At 37.3% G+C, this 21,779-nt stretch overlaps 2 protein-coding genes across 2 annotated transcripts in view; one reads left to right on the forward strand and one right to left on the reverse strand.

The window, feature by feature from the left end:
- Positions 1-3,793, forward strand: part of LOC141433975 (protein scabrous-like) — a 35,065-nt gene extending 31,272 nt beyond the window's left edge. Inside the window, exon 6 of the mRNA XM_074096156.1 lies at positions 57-3,793. Coding sequence (XP_073952257.1) covers positions 57-770 — 714 coding nt within the window. The 3' untranslated portion in view covers positions 771-3,793. The remainder of the gene's footprint in view (positions 1-56) is intronic.
- On the reverse strand, positions 2,736-21,673 carry LOC141434008 (trypsin epsilon-like). The gene is made up of 8 exons (XM_074096210.1): positions 21,618-21,673; positions 19,838-19,962; positions 18,301-18,434; positions 13,883-14,044; positions 12,104-12,176; positions 11,329-11,457; positions 5,158-5,354; positions 2,736-4,751 (listed from the first exon to the last, which is right to left on the reverse strand). The coding sequence occupies exons 1-8, from the start codon at positions 21,652-21,654 to the stop codon at positions 4,370-4,372; spliced, it is 1,239 nt and encodes a 412-aa protein (XP_073952311.1). The 5' UTR covers positions 21,655-21,673; the 3' UTR covers positions 2,736-4,369.
- Between the last annotated feature and the right edge of the window lie 106 nt (positions 21,674-21,779).

Here is a 21,779-nt window from a genome sequence, read left to right on the forward strand (position 1 = left end):
ACAAAATGTTAAACCAAGCATATATTTCTAACTAAATACCTATATTATTGTTCCAGAGTGAAGCCAGTCATGATATTAATATGACTGATACTATCCCACTGCCAGAATTGATGGGTGAAGTTAAAGAACTACAGCCTGTGCAGCGAGAGTACGAGGACCTGGTAAGCCAGCTCCCGCGCGACTGCTCGAGTGTATCCGGCCCACCGGGCACGTACCTCATCAGGCCTGACCGCGTGCCTCTCGACTCCTGGTGTATCAACGGTAGCACCCTATTGCAGCGCCGCTACAATGGCTCAGTTGAATTCAATAGAAAATTTATTGAATATGCCCATGGCTTCGGGGATCCTACCTCGGAATATTGGCTCGGCCTCGAATCGATGCATCAGCTGACAGCTGATAACTGCTCTTCTATGCGAATCGACATGACCGACATATACGGTGGAATTTGGTACGCCCAGTACGAGCACTTTTCCGTTGGAAGCGCAGATTCTGGGTACGTTTTGGAAGTGAGCGGTTTCAAGGGAAACGCGAGCGATGCGTTCGAATACCAGAACCACATGGAGTTTTCTACTATGGACCGTGACAGGGACATCTCAAACACGCACTGCGCCGGCAACTACGAGGGCGGCTGGTGGTTCTCACACTGCCAGCACGTGAACATCAACGGCAAGTACACGCTGGGGCTGACGTGGTTCGACTCCGCGCGCAACGAGTGGATCGCCGTCGCCACCAGCGAGATGCGTATGTACCGACGCCCAGGGTGCACTTAAAAGGACCGAACCTACATTTGCTCTCATGATAATTATTCTAATAAAATAAGGTAGTCAAAGATATTCCCACATATGTTCAATGTTGTTTATAATTGAAAGTTATGTAATATTTGAATGATACCAAAGATAGCACATAGTAGTGAAACAATGGCACTGACCTATTGATTTTTTCATGATTATTGATTATTTATTGATTTACTTCATGGTAGCATAGCATATCATTTCTTAACTGTAACAGATCTGTGACAGTAGATGAATTAAATTACGAGTTATACTTAATTATTTATATCAATGCACTTCTAAATGATTTTTTCCTACAGGCAGGATCAAATCTGGTCGCTTCACTCGGCGTCATTCCTGTTAAAAGATTTTCTAAATTTTATGGTAACAGTACGCAAAACTTTTCTAAATGCATACCTACCAAATTTCAACCGTATTATTGGACGAGTTTTCGAGAAACCAATGAGATAAATATTATACAAGCATTCCTTGTTAAAAGTAAAAGGATTGGATGTGTACGTCCCTTAATAAATGCTCTTGATAAAGTGCTCAATTTGAAACTCGAATTATCCTCGGAATGTAATACACTAATAAGTATTAAGTACTTAAACAGTTTAAACAATGATTTAGTTTTGGTTAATCTTAAATAACTTCGAGCTAGCTGTACAGAATTATCATGTCTGATAAAACGATATTAACACACGATTTACAGGTCAAAAAGGGTCTTGTATTACACACACCTACTCTTGACCAGCACGCATTAGGGAACCATCTATACTTTCATGTCACTTGCTTACACCTGCAAGTACAATCACGAACTTTTATACGGGGCTCACTTAAGGTTGAATAGGTATCTGTCATCTTGTATGACAATTTAAAATGGGTCAAGATAAAATATAGTAACTAGCAGAACCGCAGTTTAGCAGAACACAAAGTTTTATTTCTTGAAATCACTTTCAAGCTTATCATCATATTGAAATCACTTACACCTTGATTTAGGACTCTTAACTTTGCTGTTATCTTCTGACTCAAAATCAGTGAAACGTCAATAAGATTAGTTTTTGTGTATACTTAATAATTATTCACTAGACCTGAAATACATAAGGATTGTCCCTGGGCCTAAATTCATTAATTATAATTCCAGTCTAAGTGTGTAAATATTTTAGACGTTCTAATTTCGTGTTCGACCTACGTATATTAGTACATTCTTTATCTATTTCTAGTAAGGAAATGATATAGTTAATTAATTCTTATTGTTTATTTATTTAGAAATAAGGATGATTAAAAACTAATAAAAAGTATTTGATAGTCAAAACCTACACATAGTTCGATGCGATAAGGAAGGTATAACCTTATTTGCTCATTACTATCATATTTTATTGTACTTAATTCAAGAGTTGGATTATTCTTTTTTTTAAATACTGTAGCAGAAAGGTCTTAAATTATGTAAGGCAAGAACACTCAATTACTCATCACACCTCTTTACAATTAAGTTTTTTTAGCTATTTATTGTAAAAAACGATCTTTTGTTTATTTTATTTTTTTAATTTAGGTTAATTTCAATTGGTATACTGTACTGTAAGTTTATTTAATTGTTCATTCGAATCGTATCTTGCAAGAAAATGACCTACTACCAGTGTTCGGAACTACTTGATTTTTGATGAATGTTGTAAGCACATGCCTTCTAAAGCCGCGTATCCACTAGACTAGAGGTAGCATCGGGTCGAACCAGCGCAAGTGGAGACGAGGCAAATTCGTCGCCGCGAGCCGAGCCATATTTTGTCGGTTTTTTATCCGTGCTCAAAGGAAAGGAGCCTCAGTCCGAGCCGTGCATTTCATGGAGACGGACGTGCCTCAAACTGAGGCTCATTACTTCAAGTCGAGGCAGCTGGGCCTGTGGCTGCTGTAACGGATACACGGCTGCTTAGACAACGCAGATCGAATACCGGCAGCAAAATAATAGTGTTTTTTTTAACAATAAAATCTTTTATTGACGGACTATTACACATGGTTTAAAATAATAAAAGTATGACAGTTGATGCCGTTTCTTTGTCTTCAGTTTTATAGCTTTCTAGTATGATTTTTTTATTATTCTTGTACTTCTTTAATGCATTCCATTAGAAAAGGTAAGGATCCACGCATAAAACATTTTTTAAATAGGCACTACCTATTTCATTAAGTATTAGAAATTTAAAAGGTATTAAACCTAAAAGGTAAATGTTTAAAACAAGAGTGGAAGACTGTATCAAAATAAATTTAATGGTTAAAGCATTAGCAGAAAAAATATGTTAATTCTATCCAAATAGGTACATATATTAGATAGACATATTATAAGTACGAAGTACTTCCACAGAATCATTTTTACGACGACCTATGCATATTTAAATTAAATGTGTCTTTGACCTGAAATCATACGAATACATACCTACTGCGAATATGTTATGCCTCGGAGCACTTCACGAAACAGGTTGAGAGGTCGAAGCTTGTAATACTTTCAAGTTTATTATATATTTTCTTCCACGGCCGTCTTGCTGGATTTAGTGCTGCTAAGTTTACTAGAATCTAAATGAAGGGATTTAACTAAACTGGAATGGAATGTTTTTTTTTCAGCAAGGGGCCTAAGTACCTACAGTCATATCCTAAGGTCCTATGTTATAAATAAATATAATCTGAAACTGCTCTACCAAATGTAACTGCAAACTACCATGTTAATAGAAGTAGGTAGGTAGGGTACTTAGATAAGATCATTGTGTTATATTGTACTTTTATGATATTTGAAATATAAATGTCGAAATATTTTCATTGTTGCCATGTTTCAGCTTTTCACGATCAAAATGTGACAGTTACGAAGAAAGTAGCGACCTCATTTAATTTTCATCTTTACTGTTGTACTCTAGAGTAGATAATGTCGAGTAGGTCAAATTATAAGTACTAAACATTCATAAAATGATGTCACTGCGGACCCCCATATATCTGTAGAATTCTGTACCAATGGATAAAACCAAATAAAGCAGTTAAATGCATTCGATTTTTATTTTTTTTCATGTCACCCACTACTAAGTAAGTTACTATACGATGATAATTCATAACTTTTCAACGCCAACAATGAAAAATCAATTAGAGAGTAAGTAGATCGTAAAAGTGGTCTTCGCATGCTTAATGATGTAAATTTCAAACTCGCTTTGCTATTTAGGTAGGCTTGGTGTTGTGCTTTCGCAGAAAGACGTCAGGCATTCCAGTTCTCTTCTCCTTCCAGTGGTGGAGGCCACACTGGAAGGAGTAGAGGACTGGAATGCCATGACGTTTTTCTGCGAAAATCTTATGCTATCGAAGGAAGAGTCCGAGAGGGGCCGCGAAAGGGCAAACCCAAATCAATTAACTCTCGGAATAAAACATTAGGGGATTCAAGATCGTGGCTGCTAAGAGGGACAGTCTATATAGGTGCCCTTCACAGTGATCACGTAGATAAGAATCCTGCAATAGCCGTTAAGAGCCGTTGGGTAACTTCTTGAAGTATTCCCCCTCCCAAAAAAAAAAAGCCTTAGTGTTGAAAAGGGACTAAACAAAGTTACTGTTTTTTTGTAATAATAAGGAACCTATTAAGAGAAATCGACTTCCTCCTTCACATATTGTTTAAAAAACGGCTGTCCCGTCCGCAGCGTGTAGCTGGAAAACTCTTCAATTTTATGTTCATGCGCTAGGTGGTTTCTAATCTTCTCATACATTTCGAGCTTCTCTTGTCTAAATGTTCCATTTTTAATATAGTCTCTAAAGTCAGTAATATTTCCTTTAAGTTGAATTAGTTTTTTGTCTATCAACGACATTTGAAGCGGGTGATTACCGTGGAATGTTCCTACGGTTTCCTGTTTTCTGGTTTGTGACATCCATTGTTCTAACAAGAAAGCTCTGGTAGCATAAAACATTTCTTTAAAGTCACTTGCATGTATGCGAGTCATCATTGCAATATTATGCTTGATCCAGCTGAAAAATACAGTAGGTAAGTATAAGTACATCTCGTAATGATAACAATGCTAGGTCAACAAAAGTAGACACTTTCCGCAAAATTGATTTTCCCATCGGGCATATCGAAGTGCATAATATATTGTGCTGTGCAGACCTGTGCTTCAACTTCTGGAACGCTTTTGAAAATTGTCCATTTTCATGCAAAATCTTTGTAAAACGCCAACCATAGAAGCCCTATCGATTTCTGTATGCCGACGAAAATTCATCATACTTTAATTCATTGATAAAGGGTGATTTTCATTGACCCAGTAGCTGGATCCAGTGTCACTGGATTCCAGTGCTGGATTGCCACTGGCACTATGTATGACTGGATGGATTTTCACGACTCGATACTTCGTGTTATTTTTGAATATGTCATATTCACCTCTGATAGTGCGCTATATGGGTGTAGATGAGCGGCAGATCATGAACATAGCCGCAGCCGAAGCCCCAGGACTGCAGCCCGACCAGCTGCCCGCGCACCACGAGCGGCGCGCCTGGCACCGCCAAGCACGGCGCCAGCGCCTCCTCCTCCCGCGCTGTGCCCGCACACAACATGCCGGGCCTAATTTGGACCCCGTGCTGTGCACCGGCAAAAAATAAAAAATAGGCCTAAATAAATTAAGTCACGCATTAAGGAGGGGGGGGGATTTGTTACACAGGAACAAAATAATGACAAGTTTGAATGGAAATAGCAACTTATGACGTCACTTGCTCGCCAACTCAAACAACTAACTATTTATTTGGTTTAAAGCGTTTTTTTACTGGGGTCTTGTCTTCGAATTATTTTTTAATAGTATCAACATCCCTATTTTCATAGCAATACATGTGACAGGGTGGGGGATAGGGGCTGAAACTGGTGGTCAAAATTGGTGTACGTATGTACGTACGTGGCGTACCTACTTTATGGATGGCCCCAAATTACGAGCATACCAATTTAGGACTCGAATACCTAATTAGAAAAATTACATTAAGTAAGTATAAAATACTACATTAATTAAAAATTATGTTGTTACACTAATTATTCAACACTAGCTTTTGCCCGCGGATTCTGTAATAAGTCTTTACTGCCAGTAATAGGTGATGATATAATAAGTATTTCTTTTATTATCTTTAATTGTACTTGATTAATAGCTAATTTTAAAGACTAACTAACTACCCTTTCTTAACCTACTTATACTACACTTAACTTGTGGTAACGCTATGGTGATTTAACTTAAATTAATTTATGGCCTTGTGATCGTGAATGTCTAGTGATAGGAACCTACCTTATGCCCAGTAATAACCTAAGTGCTTTTATTTGAGAATTAATTTGAAAAGCCTACAGTTGTGTTTCTAATGTTATAATTAATTAAGCAGTACCTAACTTCGTGATAATTTGACTCTAGATTGAACTCTACTGACTTTAGGGTGAAACTTTAATTACTGAGATATGAATTTAGATATACTAGTATGTTTAGACTGGATGGTTCTAGAAATGGATCTTTCAGGTTACCTAGAATAATCAGTTTGGAAAAATGAGAGAAATATTTCTATTACGGATAGTGTTTGTGTTTGTATTACTTCTGAATCTATTTTGACTTAAAACTAAGTTTAATACCGAGACCCAAGGTCTCGGAGAGTCTCTACCTCCACCCCCGACTCTTTCCTTTCGCACACCAGAGCAATATATCTCTTTGGATATGTCAAGTTGTGATTTTACTAGACTAAGCACTAACTTTCGGTGCATTCAAATCAAAGTATGGAAATACAAACACAATGTTTTGTAAGAAGTTGAATCTAATTTTAGACTTATGGTTACTTATTCTATGCTTATATTAGAATACTCTATGAGATGCTTAATTATAACTTTGATAATTAGTTCAGGAATGAGTTTGGGCACTATAGCTTTTCATTTACTATAGGCGCTAGTATCTCTTAATTTAGATTATGTCTTATCTATCTTAGATATATGGAATGTCTAATTTGACATAATTTTATTTTGGTATAATTACTAATCTCATAGTGACTTTCACTTATTTTAATGAGCTATCTACTTAGTCTAATTTTCTAGTTCTACCAGCATTTGGCGTTACCAGAGTAAAGCAGAAAGTAAGTACCGATTTCTATACTTTACGCCCAGAACACAAGCGTTATAATAATCTAACTAGCTTATAACTAGATAACCCTTGGGTATTCAAGATAACCTCTGTATTAGGTTTGGACTCGTCTATGACTAGTTTTGTCTCAATTCATATATTTTAAATGAAAATAAACTGTTTCAACTATCGATCCTTAATCAATTATGTTTAAATCGAGATCGAATGAAAAGTACGTAAATTTCCAGATAGACTGTTGCCTGGTATGTGTCAACGTAAGCTATCGACCGTAGTCAGGATTTCTACATCCGTTCACTCAATGTAAGTAGGTACGACAACTAAAACAGCTAGTATGTATTTATAACACGAAAGACTTTTGTATTTTAATTGATAGATGGTCCAAAACCCTCTACGATTTTATCTCTAACTTATTACTAGACATAATTTGATGAGATCTTGATCAAAAGTATGAATATGATGTTTGATATTAATTTTATCAAAACAAAGCTTATTTTAGCTGGCAATCGTAATTCAAATCGAAATTAGATGATAATTGTGTTAAATATTATTCAGTAAGTTATCTGGCATTTAATTGTCCACTTAGCTATGAGATCGTGTCATATCAATTCCCGCTTATTCATTATAGGAAAGACAGCTAAAATATGTTATTGTTATTTACTCTTAACAAAATGATCAAACCGTATTTTGGTTTTAAATTGAAGTCAACTTACTAATTTTAATAAAGTTATTCGTAGTCAAGTTCTTATGAACTAAGTTTTGTATAATGAAGTTTTGACGTAAGTACTTAAATAAATTTTATGTTTTAACTATTTTATTTTCTTAAAATCTAGTTTATGCCTTAAAACTATGTGTGTGCGAGTTTAAGCTTTCCCTAGCTCTGTGTTGGAGTTTAGCAATTTGGAGGAAAACCCTCATAGGTGAACTAATTGTGTGGTGAGTTAAAATAGTAACTTTTCCCGGTGTAAGGAAACGCTACTCTAGCTAAGCCCTATGAACTTCCCTACCTATATAGCCCTAATAAATCCTACAATTGTACTTTAAGCTTGCCTGAGGCCCCTACTCTCTGTCTGTGATTAGCAAAACTAGGGAATTAATCCCACATGTACATTTAGTGTAATGTAGAAATTCACGGTGCAATGAATTTCTTCTAATCTCCTATCAACAATGATGGTGTGTATACCTAAAGCCCTATCGGTCCCTAAATGGTGCTGAGCTCCCAACTTTCCCGAAGGAAAGTCCCTATGACGGGGAGCCCCGCGGAACAGCAGAATACCTAACGTTGTGCATAAATACGTAAATAAATAGGGGACAGGAATTCTGAGTTTCTTAAGTACAAACCAAGCGTCAACAAAAGACACGCATTCACTTCGACGAGCGCTACTTAGTCGTTACAAAAGACAAACAGAATCCACTGGTGGCTGGTACGACAGTAATTTGCCGCTGAAGCCGCCACAGCTTCAGGAAGTGGAAGCCTATTTCGTCCACGGTTGTCACCGTTAGGTGTCAGACGATATAGACGGACTTAAAGCTCAACCAAGGTACGTTATGGAGGAACCAAAGTCATTTCCATTAAGTTGGGAAAAACACAGAAAAGTTATGGGTTAGTACAAAATATACGTAGGCTGAAATGAAACGCTATAAAACGATCACTCCACACTACAAGAACAAATAAGGAACTTCACCGCCACAAGACCGCAAAGTTTCCCTCACACAGAGATTTTCCGAATGAAAATCAGCACTAAATATTTCACAAATAGTTAAAAACCAGAGAGTTAATCATTATTCCGCAGATTAATGATCAAGACCCCGACACTTTACTTCCTGAAGAAATACTCACATTTCTTGTAAATTAAAATTAATTCTAATTAAATAAAATCAAAAACCCCAATTAACATTAATGAAATAAAATTACCCGATACTATTGACTCTAATTTGTTAACAAAATGGCGCACAGAAACTAAACCCCCCGACTAGCAAAATAACGATGTTGACTCTACGAAATCTAAATCCATCTGGCTTCCCGCCCTTTTTGTGTCACCTCTATTTATAGCTTCTCTCCCGGGACCTCTGGTATTTTCGCGCCAAGCGACCAAACGACGCCAAGCTTACCAAAGTCGACAACGTTGACATTGCCCGCCTCGCTTTTTCTTCTGCCAAATCCTTATCTCAAAATAGCCAAATTTTATCCGTAAAATTTATTTTTGAACTAAAATTTCCTATTTATCTTGACACTATCCTAGCTTAACTATTCTAGTAAATACGTTTCATTTTTATATTGTGCTACAACAATAATTTTCAATAAATATTTATATGTATTTGTCAAATACTTCAATTTTACCTCAACGTTTTAATTTCCTTAACCTATCTAACAATAATCTTACTTCTAATGATAATTTTCTACTATTACTCCCTACACTCTTTGAATATAAATAGCCAATTACATACTTCTATTGTTCGTTATAAAATAGCTAATTTGCCTACAATTATTAACTGGTATCCCCAAATTCGCGCCGTTTATTCATAGTTTCCTTTGTCGAATTAACGCTACTCAAAATTTGCTTATAATTTCGCCACGTTCCTACTTTAAGTCAGTGCGACAGAGTACTTGTAATTTCGTCTTAACTAAATGTGTAATTACTCTGCTAATACTACTCCGTTTTGAATGAAAACTTAAATTTATAATAGATAATGAACCAATAATCTATACTATGATTACGTAATGCTTGCATTTTCGGTTTTTCTTAACTTATTTAGCTAATTTCGACAAATTGCCCTTTCCATGATGCTTCCGTTGATATTTCTTTAAATTAACATAATTATTAACATCAAATGTATCTAAGATCTACTGTAGACTAATACTAATGATTCTATTACTATATCAAGTCTATTTTTGATGAATTTGTGACCATATTTCTTGTTTTTAGATAAAATTTACATTTCCATTACCTAAAGCGACCTCTATAATTCCCACGTGAAACTAACTAAATAGCCTCTCAGGTTAATCTGCCGCTAAACCCAGTTCGGCATTAGTTCACTAATTTTCCATGACGCCTACCATTAATTCCTCTAATTGACCATAGATGGCGTTTCTTTACATTAATTATTATACCCGAACAACACAATTCTAATCTCCAATTAAATTTAACATTTACTCATTAAATTGACTGCTAAATTATCCCTGCTTTAATTACGTCGACATTCTAATCTCAATTACTCTTATTTAACTGTCTTTGTCGACATGTTTTTGTTTCGAGTTTCCATCAAACCTTCATAGATGGCCCCACTAACAATTTTCTACTAATTTATTCCCAGTGACGGTCGTGTGACACACATCCGAACCGTTACAATTCGCTCGCGTTAAATTTGGGGTTACATACATTAACCTTCTCTCCCGCAGGAATTTGGATAAATTCTGAAAATCGTTTTTAGCTGTTAGTATTACCTACTTGCATGCCAAATTTGAAGTTTCTATTATTATAGTTACGGAGATAGGACCATTTTGAAAAGAAAATATAAATCTCATTTATTCCTTATCCCGTGGAAATTTCGAAAAATCCTTTCTTAGAGCTCACTACATCATGAAAGGAACCCCTGTACCAAATTTCAAGTTTCTAGGCCCAGCTGTTTGGGCTGTGCGTTGATATATAACCCAGTGAGTCTGTTTTGCATATATAGAAGAAGATTGCAATTTATAACAGTCGCGTCATTTAAAAAAAAATCATCCACCAAGTAGTAAAAAATTTATCTTAATAAGACCCTCACTTCACTTTTTAAACATTTGATCAGCAAACTGCTGCATATAATTGAGTCTGGAACTTTGTTATTGATTAATGTGAAAGGTTAGTTCTGGGAATCAATAGCTTATTTTAGATGCCCCAGCGTGTCTCTGTTACCGAAATTAGATATTCATCCGCCGACTTGCGTGTTGGGATGGGAGTTGGGAGTGGCCATCCGAAACGGTAGCAAATAAATAAAATCCATCGCGTCAGATATTCAAAGGGGATGTTAAAAAGTGAACCCTAAAAATGCTATCATTCAAAAAACGGACGATTCAGATGTGACGTAAGCTCATATTCAATTTTTAAATAATGAAAAAAAACACCACACAAATTGTGGACTTTATACATACATGTACGGTATAGAGGTATAGTCGGGGTAAGAAAAGGTTCGTCACTCTATTTCAATTACGTTAAGGTCCAAAAGTGACGAACCTTTTCTTAGCAGGATCATCATCAACATCATTCCCATTCCCATGATTTTTGTGCCCAGGACATTTACCATTATCTCATTTTATGCATTGAAATCACTGTATGTACAATTTGAGAATAAAGCGTACTTCAGTAAATGTAGAAAATATAACGAATAAGATTCTCAGCTGCTTAATTTGAGAGTAAGCTCCCAATAGAAAGCCAGGCACGAAGGCAGCTTAAAATTCATTGCCGTCATCGGTAACTAACTTTGCGATAACCGACACAGAAGTGGTTGCGAGCATGGTCGGCGATGTTGAATGTGATAGTCCGGAGCATCGGATCCACCTTCTCGTCAGGGTAGTATATTGACGACCGCGGCAGGCAAAACTCCTTACCCTAAAATGAGGTTGATTACTTAAATGTAGAAAGTCTAAATGTAAAATGGACAAATTAACATCAACACAAACCGGTCGGGTAATAATAAGTCATGAAGCGTAACTGCGTTATAAAAATGGAAACTGTGTCCTAAGCGTGTCCTGCGCTAATGTGCGCATGTGCAACATTTAATTTTGACTGACATTTATTTTGCAAGTTTAGTGAGCTCACGTCAAATTTTCGCACTTTGGATTGTGAACAGCTCTAAATTATCATGCCAACGTCTGTTATGATTATGAAGTGGTGCGGAAACACTGCAAAATTAAAATGTCCAGGGATCACTTTCCACACGTAAGTAGTCGTAAAATTTGATTTATATTCAAAAATGTTCAAATACGGTATGGCCACTTTTTGTGTGGAATTTGTTCTGAGTCCTTCCTGGTTTATTATTTGTTCTTAGTAAGAAACCTACTAAAAAAAATACATATGTAAATTGAAAGAATTTTGTTTTTCAAATTTGAAAAACAGTTAATGATACGGGTTTTTTCACTTATCTAAGAATAAGGCCTCGCGTTACATAATAAACCACATGTAAACAGTAGCAAGTAGATATGAAAACTTGCCTAACTAAGCTACAGGAAAATAATTAAGGGGAACAAAATCTTACCGACCAGTCACACCGACCCCAACCGCTAACAAAAGCGAGATCACCTTCCTGTTTTTCCATTAGGTCACTTAAACTGTCAAATCCAATGGGAATTGTCTTCTGATTAACTCTGGGCAAAGTTCCGCAATATGAAACAAACATGTCGTTTACCTATGCAGAAACTACTAGGTACCATCAGCCAAATAAGTGGTCTATCAATTTTGAAACAAGTTCCTATGAAATGAATATGTCGCTAAAGTCGAACTTTCCAGTTGACAGACACGTCTATTGGCATTATTGTTTTATGACATGCAAACGATTATCAATTTTAGGGTAGTAGACCACTTATTTGGCTGATAGTACCTACACAGCCTGTTCTTACTCTTTAAATTGTAACCTTGTTATATTTCAAATAAATTCTTTCATTCATTCAATATACTTAAGTAAAAATACGTGGGTATTATCGTTTCAAATAAATATCATAGACATACCAATGCCTCCTAAAAACTTATTTTCTTAGTGGAACTAAGAGCGATGTCGGTTAAAGTTTCTAGTGATCAGATTATCTGAACAGAAAAATCATTGTGCGGTCGCCAATACACTTACCTGAACATTCGTAGCCTTGTTGCAGTAAATATTATGTACTTACTTATAAGTATAAGGGACACAAATGATCAATTTTATCACAATCAAAATCTTTAGTCTGTAGGCCTCAGATTTTTTTTACACTACCAGCTCAATCAAAAGTGTTGGCGACGTGACTAAAAAGTTCGCTGAGTACTTACTTTCTTTTTTAGTTAGAATTAAAAGTGGTAACTGGGTACCTTAAGTTTTCTAGGATTAAACATATTATATTTTTTATCGATAGTAGACTTATAATGTAGCTCACTCCTGTAGATAGATATTCTTTTTCATTGTCCGTTTTTTTGTAAAAATAAATTGAAAATTTATTTCGGAAAACGATACGTTTGGTGAGATTAATTTAATAGGTTTCTAAGCCTTGGTTTTTTGATTAAAAAAAGAGGTCGCATTGACAGCTGTCAGTTGTCAAATGTTGCCATACAACGACATACGTACACACACACGTACACACGACGACATTTGACAACTGACAGCTGCCAATAAGACCTCTTTTTTTTAATCAAACACCAAGGGACGAAACCTATTAATCTCAGTAAACGTGTGGTTTGCCGAAATAAATTATCGATTTATTTTTACAAAAAAACGGTAAATGGTAAAAAAAACTATCTACTGGAGTGAGCTACATTTTATAAGTCTACTATCGATAATAATATAATTTTCACTTCTCATGCTCGTAAAGTTGGTGTTTATGCTGGATCTAGGCGACATAAAATGACTTTTTATGCACTAGTGCATAAAATTAAATCTTCGTCTAAGACCAATTAGGTGTCAACAGCCACAAACAAATAAGTTTCTTTATATTTTTTAATACATTTTTTATTTATATAAAACTAAAAATCAATCAAAATAAATCACTAAAACTAAAAAAAAATATAATTATTAAGTAATGCATGAAAAATAAAATTTATGTAGTGAGTGAACAATTGTTTTCACTGTTGCTATTTCATTTCCTCGCCATCGAAGTGAAAAGCAGAGTGTAAAACTCGAGCATTAAATCCATTTTCCCCTCGACGTGTCTATCCACCCTCGCCGTACCGGCTCGGGTGGCTATATGAACGTCTTGGGTAAAATGGCTCGTTTTATGCTCTTATTGTACAATCTACTATTGGACCATCCTAGAAAACTTAAGGTACCCAATAGTGGTAAAAATACACATACTTCAAAACTACGTCTTCGTACACCCTTATCAGCGCCAGGTCAGCGACCAGGCTGTAGGGATCGAACTCACTGTGGAGTGCCACCACCAGCACGGTCAACAACGCGCCGCCGCGGTCCGAGAAGTTCTCGCCAACCACCACGCCCAGCTCGTACGTTGGCACGCTGTCGCAATGTTAGAACCAGGGACCTTATTGTCTAATGTCTCCACTACATGTCGGCGGACGTCGGGAAATGCATCAGCAGACGGATCTCCACGAGCCGATCACACGCCGACCAAACGTGTGGTCGACGGGATCCCCTTCAATCGCATAATTTTTTTAGACTATTATTGTTTCGCATAATTGATTTGGCATAATTTGTATTGGCATAATAGTACTGTCGCATAAGTAATACTTTGGCCTACTACTTTTTTGGCATATTAAGCTCTTAGAATAATTTCAGTTGGACTAATTTGTAGAGATGTGCCGATCATGAGTTTGGCCGACTAGCCGACTAGCCGATTAGTCGGTTGTAAAGAAGCCGACTAATCGGCCGACTAGTCGGCCAAGCCGATCACAGTTTCGGGGATTTCCGTGACGCTTTGTTAACCAGGTGATTTGGGCGCAAGTCGCAACCGACGCCTGTAAGCGTCTCGGAACCTGTTTATTTTATTTTATTCGTATTATTTTATTTCTAGATTTTTGCTTTTGTATCTAACAAAGCGGTGTTTTTGTGAAAAAAATATTGTGTAAAAATAATGCATACTATTATTGTTCATTAAAGTGAGACCTAAAAAAAAAATTAAAATTTAATCATGTCAAAAAGCACGGCATCCGGAAAGGCTATAGAATTGTAGACCACATACATGCGTTGCGGCAGGTTATACAGAAGACCGAAGAGTATAACCTCCCCCTTTGCCTTGCATTTGTAAACTACTAGAAAGCCTTCAATTCGATCGAGACTTGGGCTGTGCTGCAGGCTCCCCAGCGGTGCCAAGTTGACTACCTGTATAACGAAGTGTTGAAGTGTCTGTACGAAAACGCCACTATGTCCGTCGGACTACCGGACTAGAGCACGACGCCTATTCCTCTGCAGCGGGGAGTCAGACAAGGAGATGTGATCTCTCCGAAACTGTGCACTGCTGCACTGGAGGATGCTTTTAAGATTCTGAACTGGGAAGGACAAGGCATCAACATTAATGGAGAGTACTTTAATCACCTTCGATTCGCCGACGATATTGTGGTCATGGCTGAGAGACCATGGAGGACTTCAGTGCTATGCTCAAAGTCACTCAGAGGGCTATGCACGGGGTTTCTCTGCGGGATAGAATCCGAAATGATGATATCCGCAGTAAAACTAAGGTTACCGACATAGCCCGAAGAATTGCGAAACTAGTGGCAGTGGGCAGGGCACATTGCTCGCAGAACTGATAGCCGATAGGATCAGAAGGTTCACAAATGGCGTCCGCGGACCAGGAGACGAGGTGTCGGTAGGCCTCCAACAAGATGGAGCGACGACCTGGTTAAGATCGCGGGATCGCGGTGAATGCGGAAAGCAAGACTGGTCTGAGTGGAGAGCCTTGGAGGAGGCCTATGTCCACCAGTGGACGTCTTTCGGCTGACATGATGATGTCAAACAGAAAGTCTCGTTTAAGGATTTTTTGAACAATTAGACAATGATTCCCGTTAAGTCAAGTAGGTATAACTAACGACAAAATATAATTTCTCGTGTGGGCAAGGAAAAACAGTAAATACTACAAAAAATAACAACTTAAGGTTTTTATATAATGTAATTCCCCCTCTGTGTACCTATACCTACATGAAAATAAATATTTTATTGAAATAAACGTACAAAGTAAGAAGCCGGATAGTCGGCACCTTTTGCCGACTATTCGCCGACTAGTCGCCGACTACGAAAGTGGCCGGATAGTCGGCTTTCCCGACTAGTCGGCGACTAGTCGGCACATCTCTACTAATTTGTATTAAACTAATACACATTATGCATATGCATATTAGTGTTTGGGCTTATTTGTTATAAATGAAAGAAAGAAAGAAAGAAGAAAGAAATTCTTTCTTTCTTTCTTTAGTTATAAATGAACAACAAAATATTAGGTTAGGTTAGGTTAGTATGATATCAAGGAGGATATCATAGGATATTTTAATCCCTAACTTTAGTAGATTGAACCAAAAAACTTCTAAATTGTAAAGTACCTACCTGCTACTTACTTATTACAAGAAGAACGATCCATAATAACGCATTCTGTATTCTAATTGCTTTTTAAGGAGTTTCATAAAATATTAACTTTTCTGTTTCATAGGCTTGAATGTACGAGCAAATGTGTCTTGTTTTATCAATGCAGTAGTGGCTCACCTGTTTTATCTCTTTTTGCAATTTTTTTTAACTTGCCATGTTCGTAACTACGTATGTATGTACAGTAGAAGAAACTTAATAACGTCCCAGGATGGATGTTGACATCCCATAGGTACGAGTACATCTCTCAAAGAAATCATAGCGAAATAAGAAAAGAGTCCATCCTGGTACGTGATTGAGTATGTCAGGTGCCGTCAAATCTGGCAAGTACGTTTTCACATACTTTCAGTGAATAAATTGACTTGAAAATTCGTACAGATGAGTAGATAACATAACAATTGTAGAGAAAAACTGCCAAAAAGCCGAAAAAGAAAAAAACGGTCAAGTGCAAGTGCGAGACTCGCGCATGAAGGGTTCCGCACCTCCGTACAATTTTTTAAAACAAATAGTTGAGTAATATCTTTTTGGGAAAAAATCTAATACAAGCTTTTTTGCTGACGGTACTTTTTGCCCCTGGTTACCAAAGTAGGTAGTGGTCAAGACGAATCAAATGAGACCAAAATCGATGCGGTCGTGTCGTTTTATTATAGAGTTCCTATGGCCAATATCTAACTTCATCATCAGATCAGCATTAATAAGCAAGCAGCAATAATATTGCATTGTCATCGGATTTATACATGCATGCAAAATTTCAGCTCAATTGGTTGAAGATATCCACTTCAAATCCGAACAAACATTAACTAGTTACATTACATTACAAGTTAATAAAAACATATCACCAAAATGTAACTAGGTGCAAGTATTTTGAATAAAGAACAATTTTAAATTCCCATCCTCTTTGGCTGTCGCCCTGTCGGAGGCTGAATAGCGCTTGCGGACGAATATTCAGCGTTTTTGCAGCGTTTTTTTTGTCATTGATCTCTTCGCAGGTGTTATTAAAAGACGTAATGCCCAGGGTTGTTTTTTTATGAAAATTGAAGACAATACCGATGCTGGATTTAGCGTGATTAAAATTCTTGTGACTAGTCTTTCCGTTGTGTTATATAAACGTGGGACGCTAATGACGTTTGACCGCGAGGTCAAAACGCTCGAATATTTGCCCTTTAGACTCTTGCCACGCGCCGCGGCGCCCGCGGCAGAAAAAAAAGTGGCTGAAAATAAACCACGGTCTTGGAAACAATTATTATAATTACTTATCGAAGGTTTAATAAAATCGCAAATTAATAAGTAGTTAAACATTAAACAACATAGGGTCACTGGCGTTGCCCCTAGCAACTGACGGCCGTCATCTTGGCAGCCTATCAATCAAAAACCGCTGAATGAAACACGTTTCTTGTATGACGACGCCCTTTAATTTTTAACTTTATTTTATTTTTAGTATTTGCGAGTACTGCCTTTTCGCAATGTAACGTTTGGCAACCTGTTTCATTTCGCAACTTTTCATTTCGCAAACTCTAAAACTGTAAATATTTCAGGATTTATTTCAGGGCCATCGTGTAGAACCCTTTAGGTTAGGTTAGGTTAGTTTTATAAAAATCCTGAAATATTTACAGTTTCAGAAATAGTAAAAAGTTGGGAAATGAAAAGTTGCAAAACGTTATTCGCCGAAACAGTAGTAAACCTAGTATTTGTTGTTGTAGCGGCCACTGTAATACATAATCTATGAAAATTTCAAGTGCCTAACTATTACGGCTCAAGAGATAGAGCCCTGTGACAGACGGACAGACAGACAGACAGACAGTGGAGTCTCAGTAATAGGGTTCCGTTGGCACCCTTTGGGTACGGAATCCTAGAAAGCAGCAGTAGGACCTTGTGCAAGGTCCGCCCGGATAGCTACCACCATCTTGCTCGTTAATCCTGCCGTGAAGCAGCAATGCTTGCACTGTTGTGTATCGGCGTGGAGAGTAAGACAGCCGGTGAAATTAATGGAACTTGAGGTATACCATCTTAGGCCTCTAGGTTGGCAACGCATCTGCAGTCCCCCTGGTGTTGCAGGTGTCTATGGGCGGTGGTGATCTCTTACCATCAGGAGACCCACTTTATTGTTTGCCACCCAGTCGAATAAAAAAAAACTTACAAAGCTTATTCAAAGTACTAGTATACGAGTAAAGGGTACTAGAGTTACTTACTTGTACAAAGGGTGGGCGACCGTAATGATGGTATTTTGGGTGACGAGCGCGCCGGTGAGGTATTGTGCATGGTTCCGACGCACGCTCGCCATATACGGGTGCTCCATTATCGTGACCCGCGCTCCCCGGAAAATCTGATGTATCAGATGTATACATTACTACACTACTTATCAGCAATCAGAGTAAAATATATCACGAAATATATTTCAAACGTAATTACTACAATAAAGTAAAAGACTCTTCTGAAATCTATTAAAATTAGGTACTAACTAGATCAGCTTTATACCGAGAAATTCAACCATAGTTGATCGTAAAATGTAAATTATCGCTCATTTTAATAATCCATCACTTGTACCATGGTAAAGTTGCACTAAGTAAGGGTCATCATTTAAAGACGGGAAAACATCTTGTTCTTGACGTGTTTTGTTCAGTTTAAAAAATTAAATCATACAGAAATTTACTCATTGACGCGTTAGTGTCTCATGCCTTTTTGGCGATAAATAGTTGGATACCTATATATATGACATGATTTAAGAGAAGTCTCTTCATTCCATTCTACATACAAACGTAGTCCCGGCCTCATTTGAAAACTGGGCAACAGAAATAGATGAAATTTGTAAGTATGGACTAGACGTAATTATCTATGCCTGTGGTTTTCCAGATTTTCATATAAATGTGTAATATTAGAATTACAGGAGCTCAAAATTCGACAAAAAAAAGATGACAACTTTGCACGAGAATTACAGACTAATAAAGCAATTTACAAAAATCGAAAAAACCACAGGCATAGAAAATATAATGAATATCTTGATTGTAAAATATCATTGATTTCTGTGCTTTTCGTATAATACGAGGACAACGAAACCCAAAATTCAACCGCCCAAATCTTGAAAAGCTATCTCGATATAAATTACGGACGTCGTTGCGGAAGGCATGGGGGGGACGGCTGCGAGCGCTTATGTCACGAGCAATAAAGACAGCGATATTCCAAACGAATACCTAACGCGGCCGCGCGGCCGGCAGGGAAACTTCTCTTAAATTATTTTAAATTGGTAACGCACCTTCAGAATGAAACTGGCTTAGGACCTGCGCTAGTCAGCGCGGGTGCACGGAGCGGGCGCACGGTGCACGGCTGTGGGTGCATATCATCGCACACGACACGTGGCGTGCACTTAGCGCTGCTCATACTATTTTCCAATAGTCTATTGCGAAATGAATAGACGTAGGCCCTTAATTCAACATAAATCTCATTTTTTAACCGACTTCAAAAAAAAGGAGGAGGATCAATTCGGTTGTTTTTTTATGTTTGTTACCTCTGAACTCCGTCATTTATGAACCAATTTCAATTTTTTTTTCGTTCGTAATACCTTCAATTATTAACTATTCCTAATTTATTTGGAACAAAGTCTATAATTTAAGTGAAAAATATAGAATTGAGTCGGTTTAATTCTGAGAATGCGATGCGTGAATGTGTGACGAGCTTGTATTAAGTACACGTAGACCGCAGAGTAGGTACTTAGCAAAGTACTTGTCTGACCTTGCGATTTAATACAGGAATATCACCAGGCATCGGATACCCTTTCAGGCTGAAAAGGTCTCCCTCTTGGGCTCCCCCCTCCTCGGAGCTCGCAGCCATCTGCGCGAGGCAAGCCGCAGCGCTGACTGTAGGATATGAAGTCTTAGGGGCTGTTTCACCATCCATTGATTAGTGTTAACTAACGGTTACATGTGATGCCGTTTCTATTTGTTTTATTCGAATAGACGGAGACGGCATCACATTAAACCGTCAGTTAACACTAATCAATGGATGCTCAAACAGCCCCTTAGTTTTCAAAAATATGTAAGTACCTATACTTATTCTGTAGAAGGCATGCCAGAATTTTATTAAGGTTTGATCCACCACGGGGGCGGCGGTCAGATCGAACCTGGAACCGCATTTATACCTCAGCTCAGAATGTAAAAGACTACCATATACCCGCGGGTTCGCTCACTTGAACTTTTAGGTTTGGAAGTTTACTTAAAATTCCGACATTATAATAAATTTGTTAAAAGCATTCGTGCAAAACGACGGTTAAGATTTTAGTATCTTACAATGTGTAAAATTTTTAACGTTAACCAAATAATCCTTTACAAATATTCATTCTTTGAATAATATGAACCCAAGTTGAGCGCATTTAAATCGAATCATGTCACAACATGTTATTTCTTATATATTTCGGAGCTCACCTACTTCCCAGCCAAGACGCACAACAGCACAAAACTGAAATGGTTAGACCAAATAGAGTGAGATATCATTAAAAAATCATCGGTGCTGGCTGAAAATCAGCGCTGGGGTGTTTTTAACGCTTCAGCATTATGCTGAGCCAGTGTCCGATTCACAACCGCAATGACACATACCTTTGTGTTGTTTTTTTTGTACCTAATAAATTTGTTGTCTTGTGTTGTGAATAAATGTATTTTCTTTCTGTCTTTCTTTCTTTAAAAAAATTCAAACCGGTTCATAAACAAAAAAATACAGCCGAATTGTTAAACTCCTCCTTTTTTTGAAGTCGGTTAATTAGTCTGAAAAAGGAAATTCTCTAAACCACTGCGGCAATTGTTGGATTCTTACCCGGCTCTAGATCAAGCATGGCTTGTTTTGCATAACATGTTTAGTCACATAAAATTCTAACAACGTACTTAAATGCTTTTGTTCCATGTATTTAGATAGCGGGGAAATGTACCGTGCCCGGTTTTAGAATAGGACGAAGCTAGCTCTTTGCGTGAGTGTCGTAAAAGTCGTAATCTTTTACGACGGGACCTAATTTGAGAGTGACAACAATGAACTCCGAAGTACTCCAAACTCCAGTATTGCGGAATGGACAAGGGATAGCACCACACTACTTATTTTCAGAAGAAAGTCGTCATGGAGGATCCTCATTCGAGGCCCCGACCACTGTCAAGAGTGTAGTGTCTCAAAAGTTAGTGATAAAACACTTATTAGATTCACAATTGGATGACCATAATCCACCTATATTTAGATCAATTTCTCTATGAAGTTAGTAGGTACGTAAAAGACTGACAACATAACGAAACCTCTGAAAAAGTTATTGTAAATTTAACACTGCGAAGGGTAAATTAGCAGCGCCTCCAGCAGCGTATATCGACAGCACTGTTCTCATAATAGGACATTTTATTCAAGGCAATTTTGACGTACCTATCTTTACGACAAAAATATTCAATAAAAGGCCTTGAAAAGTGTGAGGTGATTACGCTTAATGCGTCGTGGCTGGAGGACCAATATAATATAATATAATAACATATTATTGTATGCTTACACAACAAATAAGCAATCAATTGCTTATCGCTCACCATCTTTATCAAACCTGCCAAACTTTAAACGTTGACGGATGGTTAATCGAGATGGATTCGGTGGATCCGGTTCACGTTACGTTGCAGATATTTTACTCGTAATGAAGTAGGTAAGACATATATTTATG

This window comes from Choristoneura fumiferana, chromosome Z (assembly GCF_025370935.1).
Source record: "Choristoneura fumiferana chromosome Z, NRCan_CFum_1, whole genome shotgun sequence".
Taxonomy (NCBI): Eukaryota; Metazoa; Arthropoda; class Insecta; order Lepidoptera; family Tortricidae; genus Choristoneura; species Choristoneura fumiferana.

What these genes read in the sequence shown, in the direction of transcription:
- LOC141434008 (XM_074096210.1), bottom strand. Translation starts at nt 21,654, where the DNA reads ATGGTGAGCGATAAGCAATTGATTGCTTATTTGTTGT. An exon ending in TACGAAGACGTAGTTTTGAA is followed by an intron (nt 12,177 to 13,882) that starts GTATGTGTATTT and finishes TGGATTTGACAG; the next exon opens with TTTAAGTGACCTAATGGAAA. An exon ending in TCTGTGTCGGTTATCGCAAA is followed by an intron (nt 5,355 to 11,328) that starts GTTAGTTACCGA and finishes GCCGGTGCACAG; the next exon opens with CACGGGGTCCAAATTAGGCC.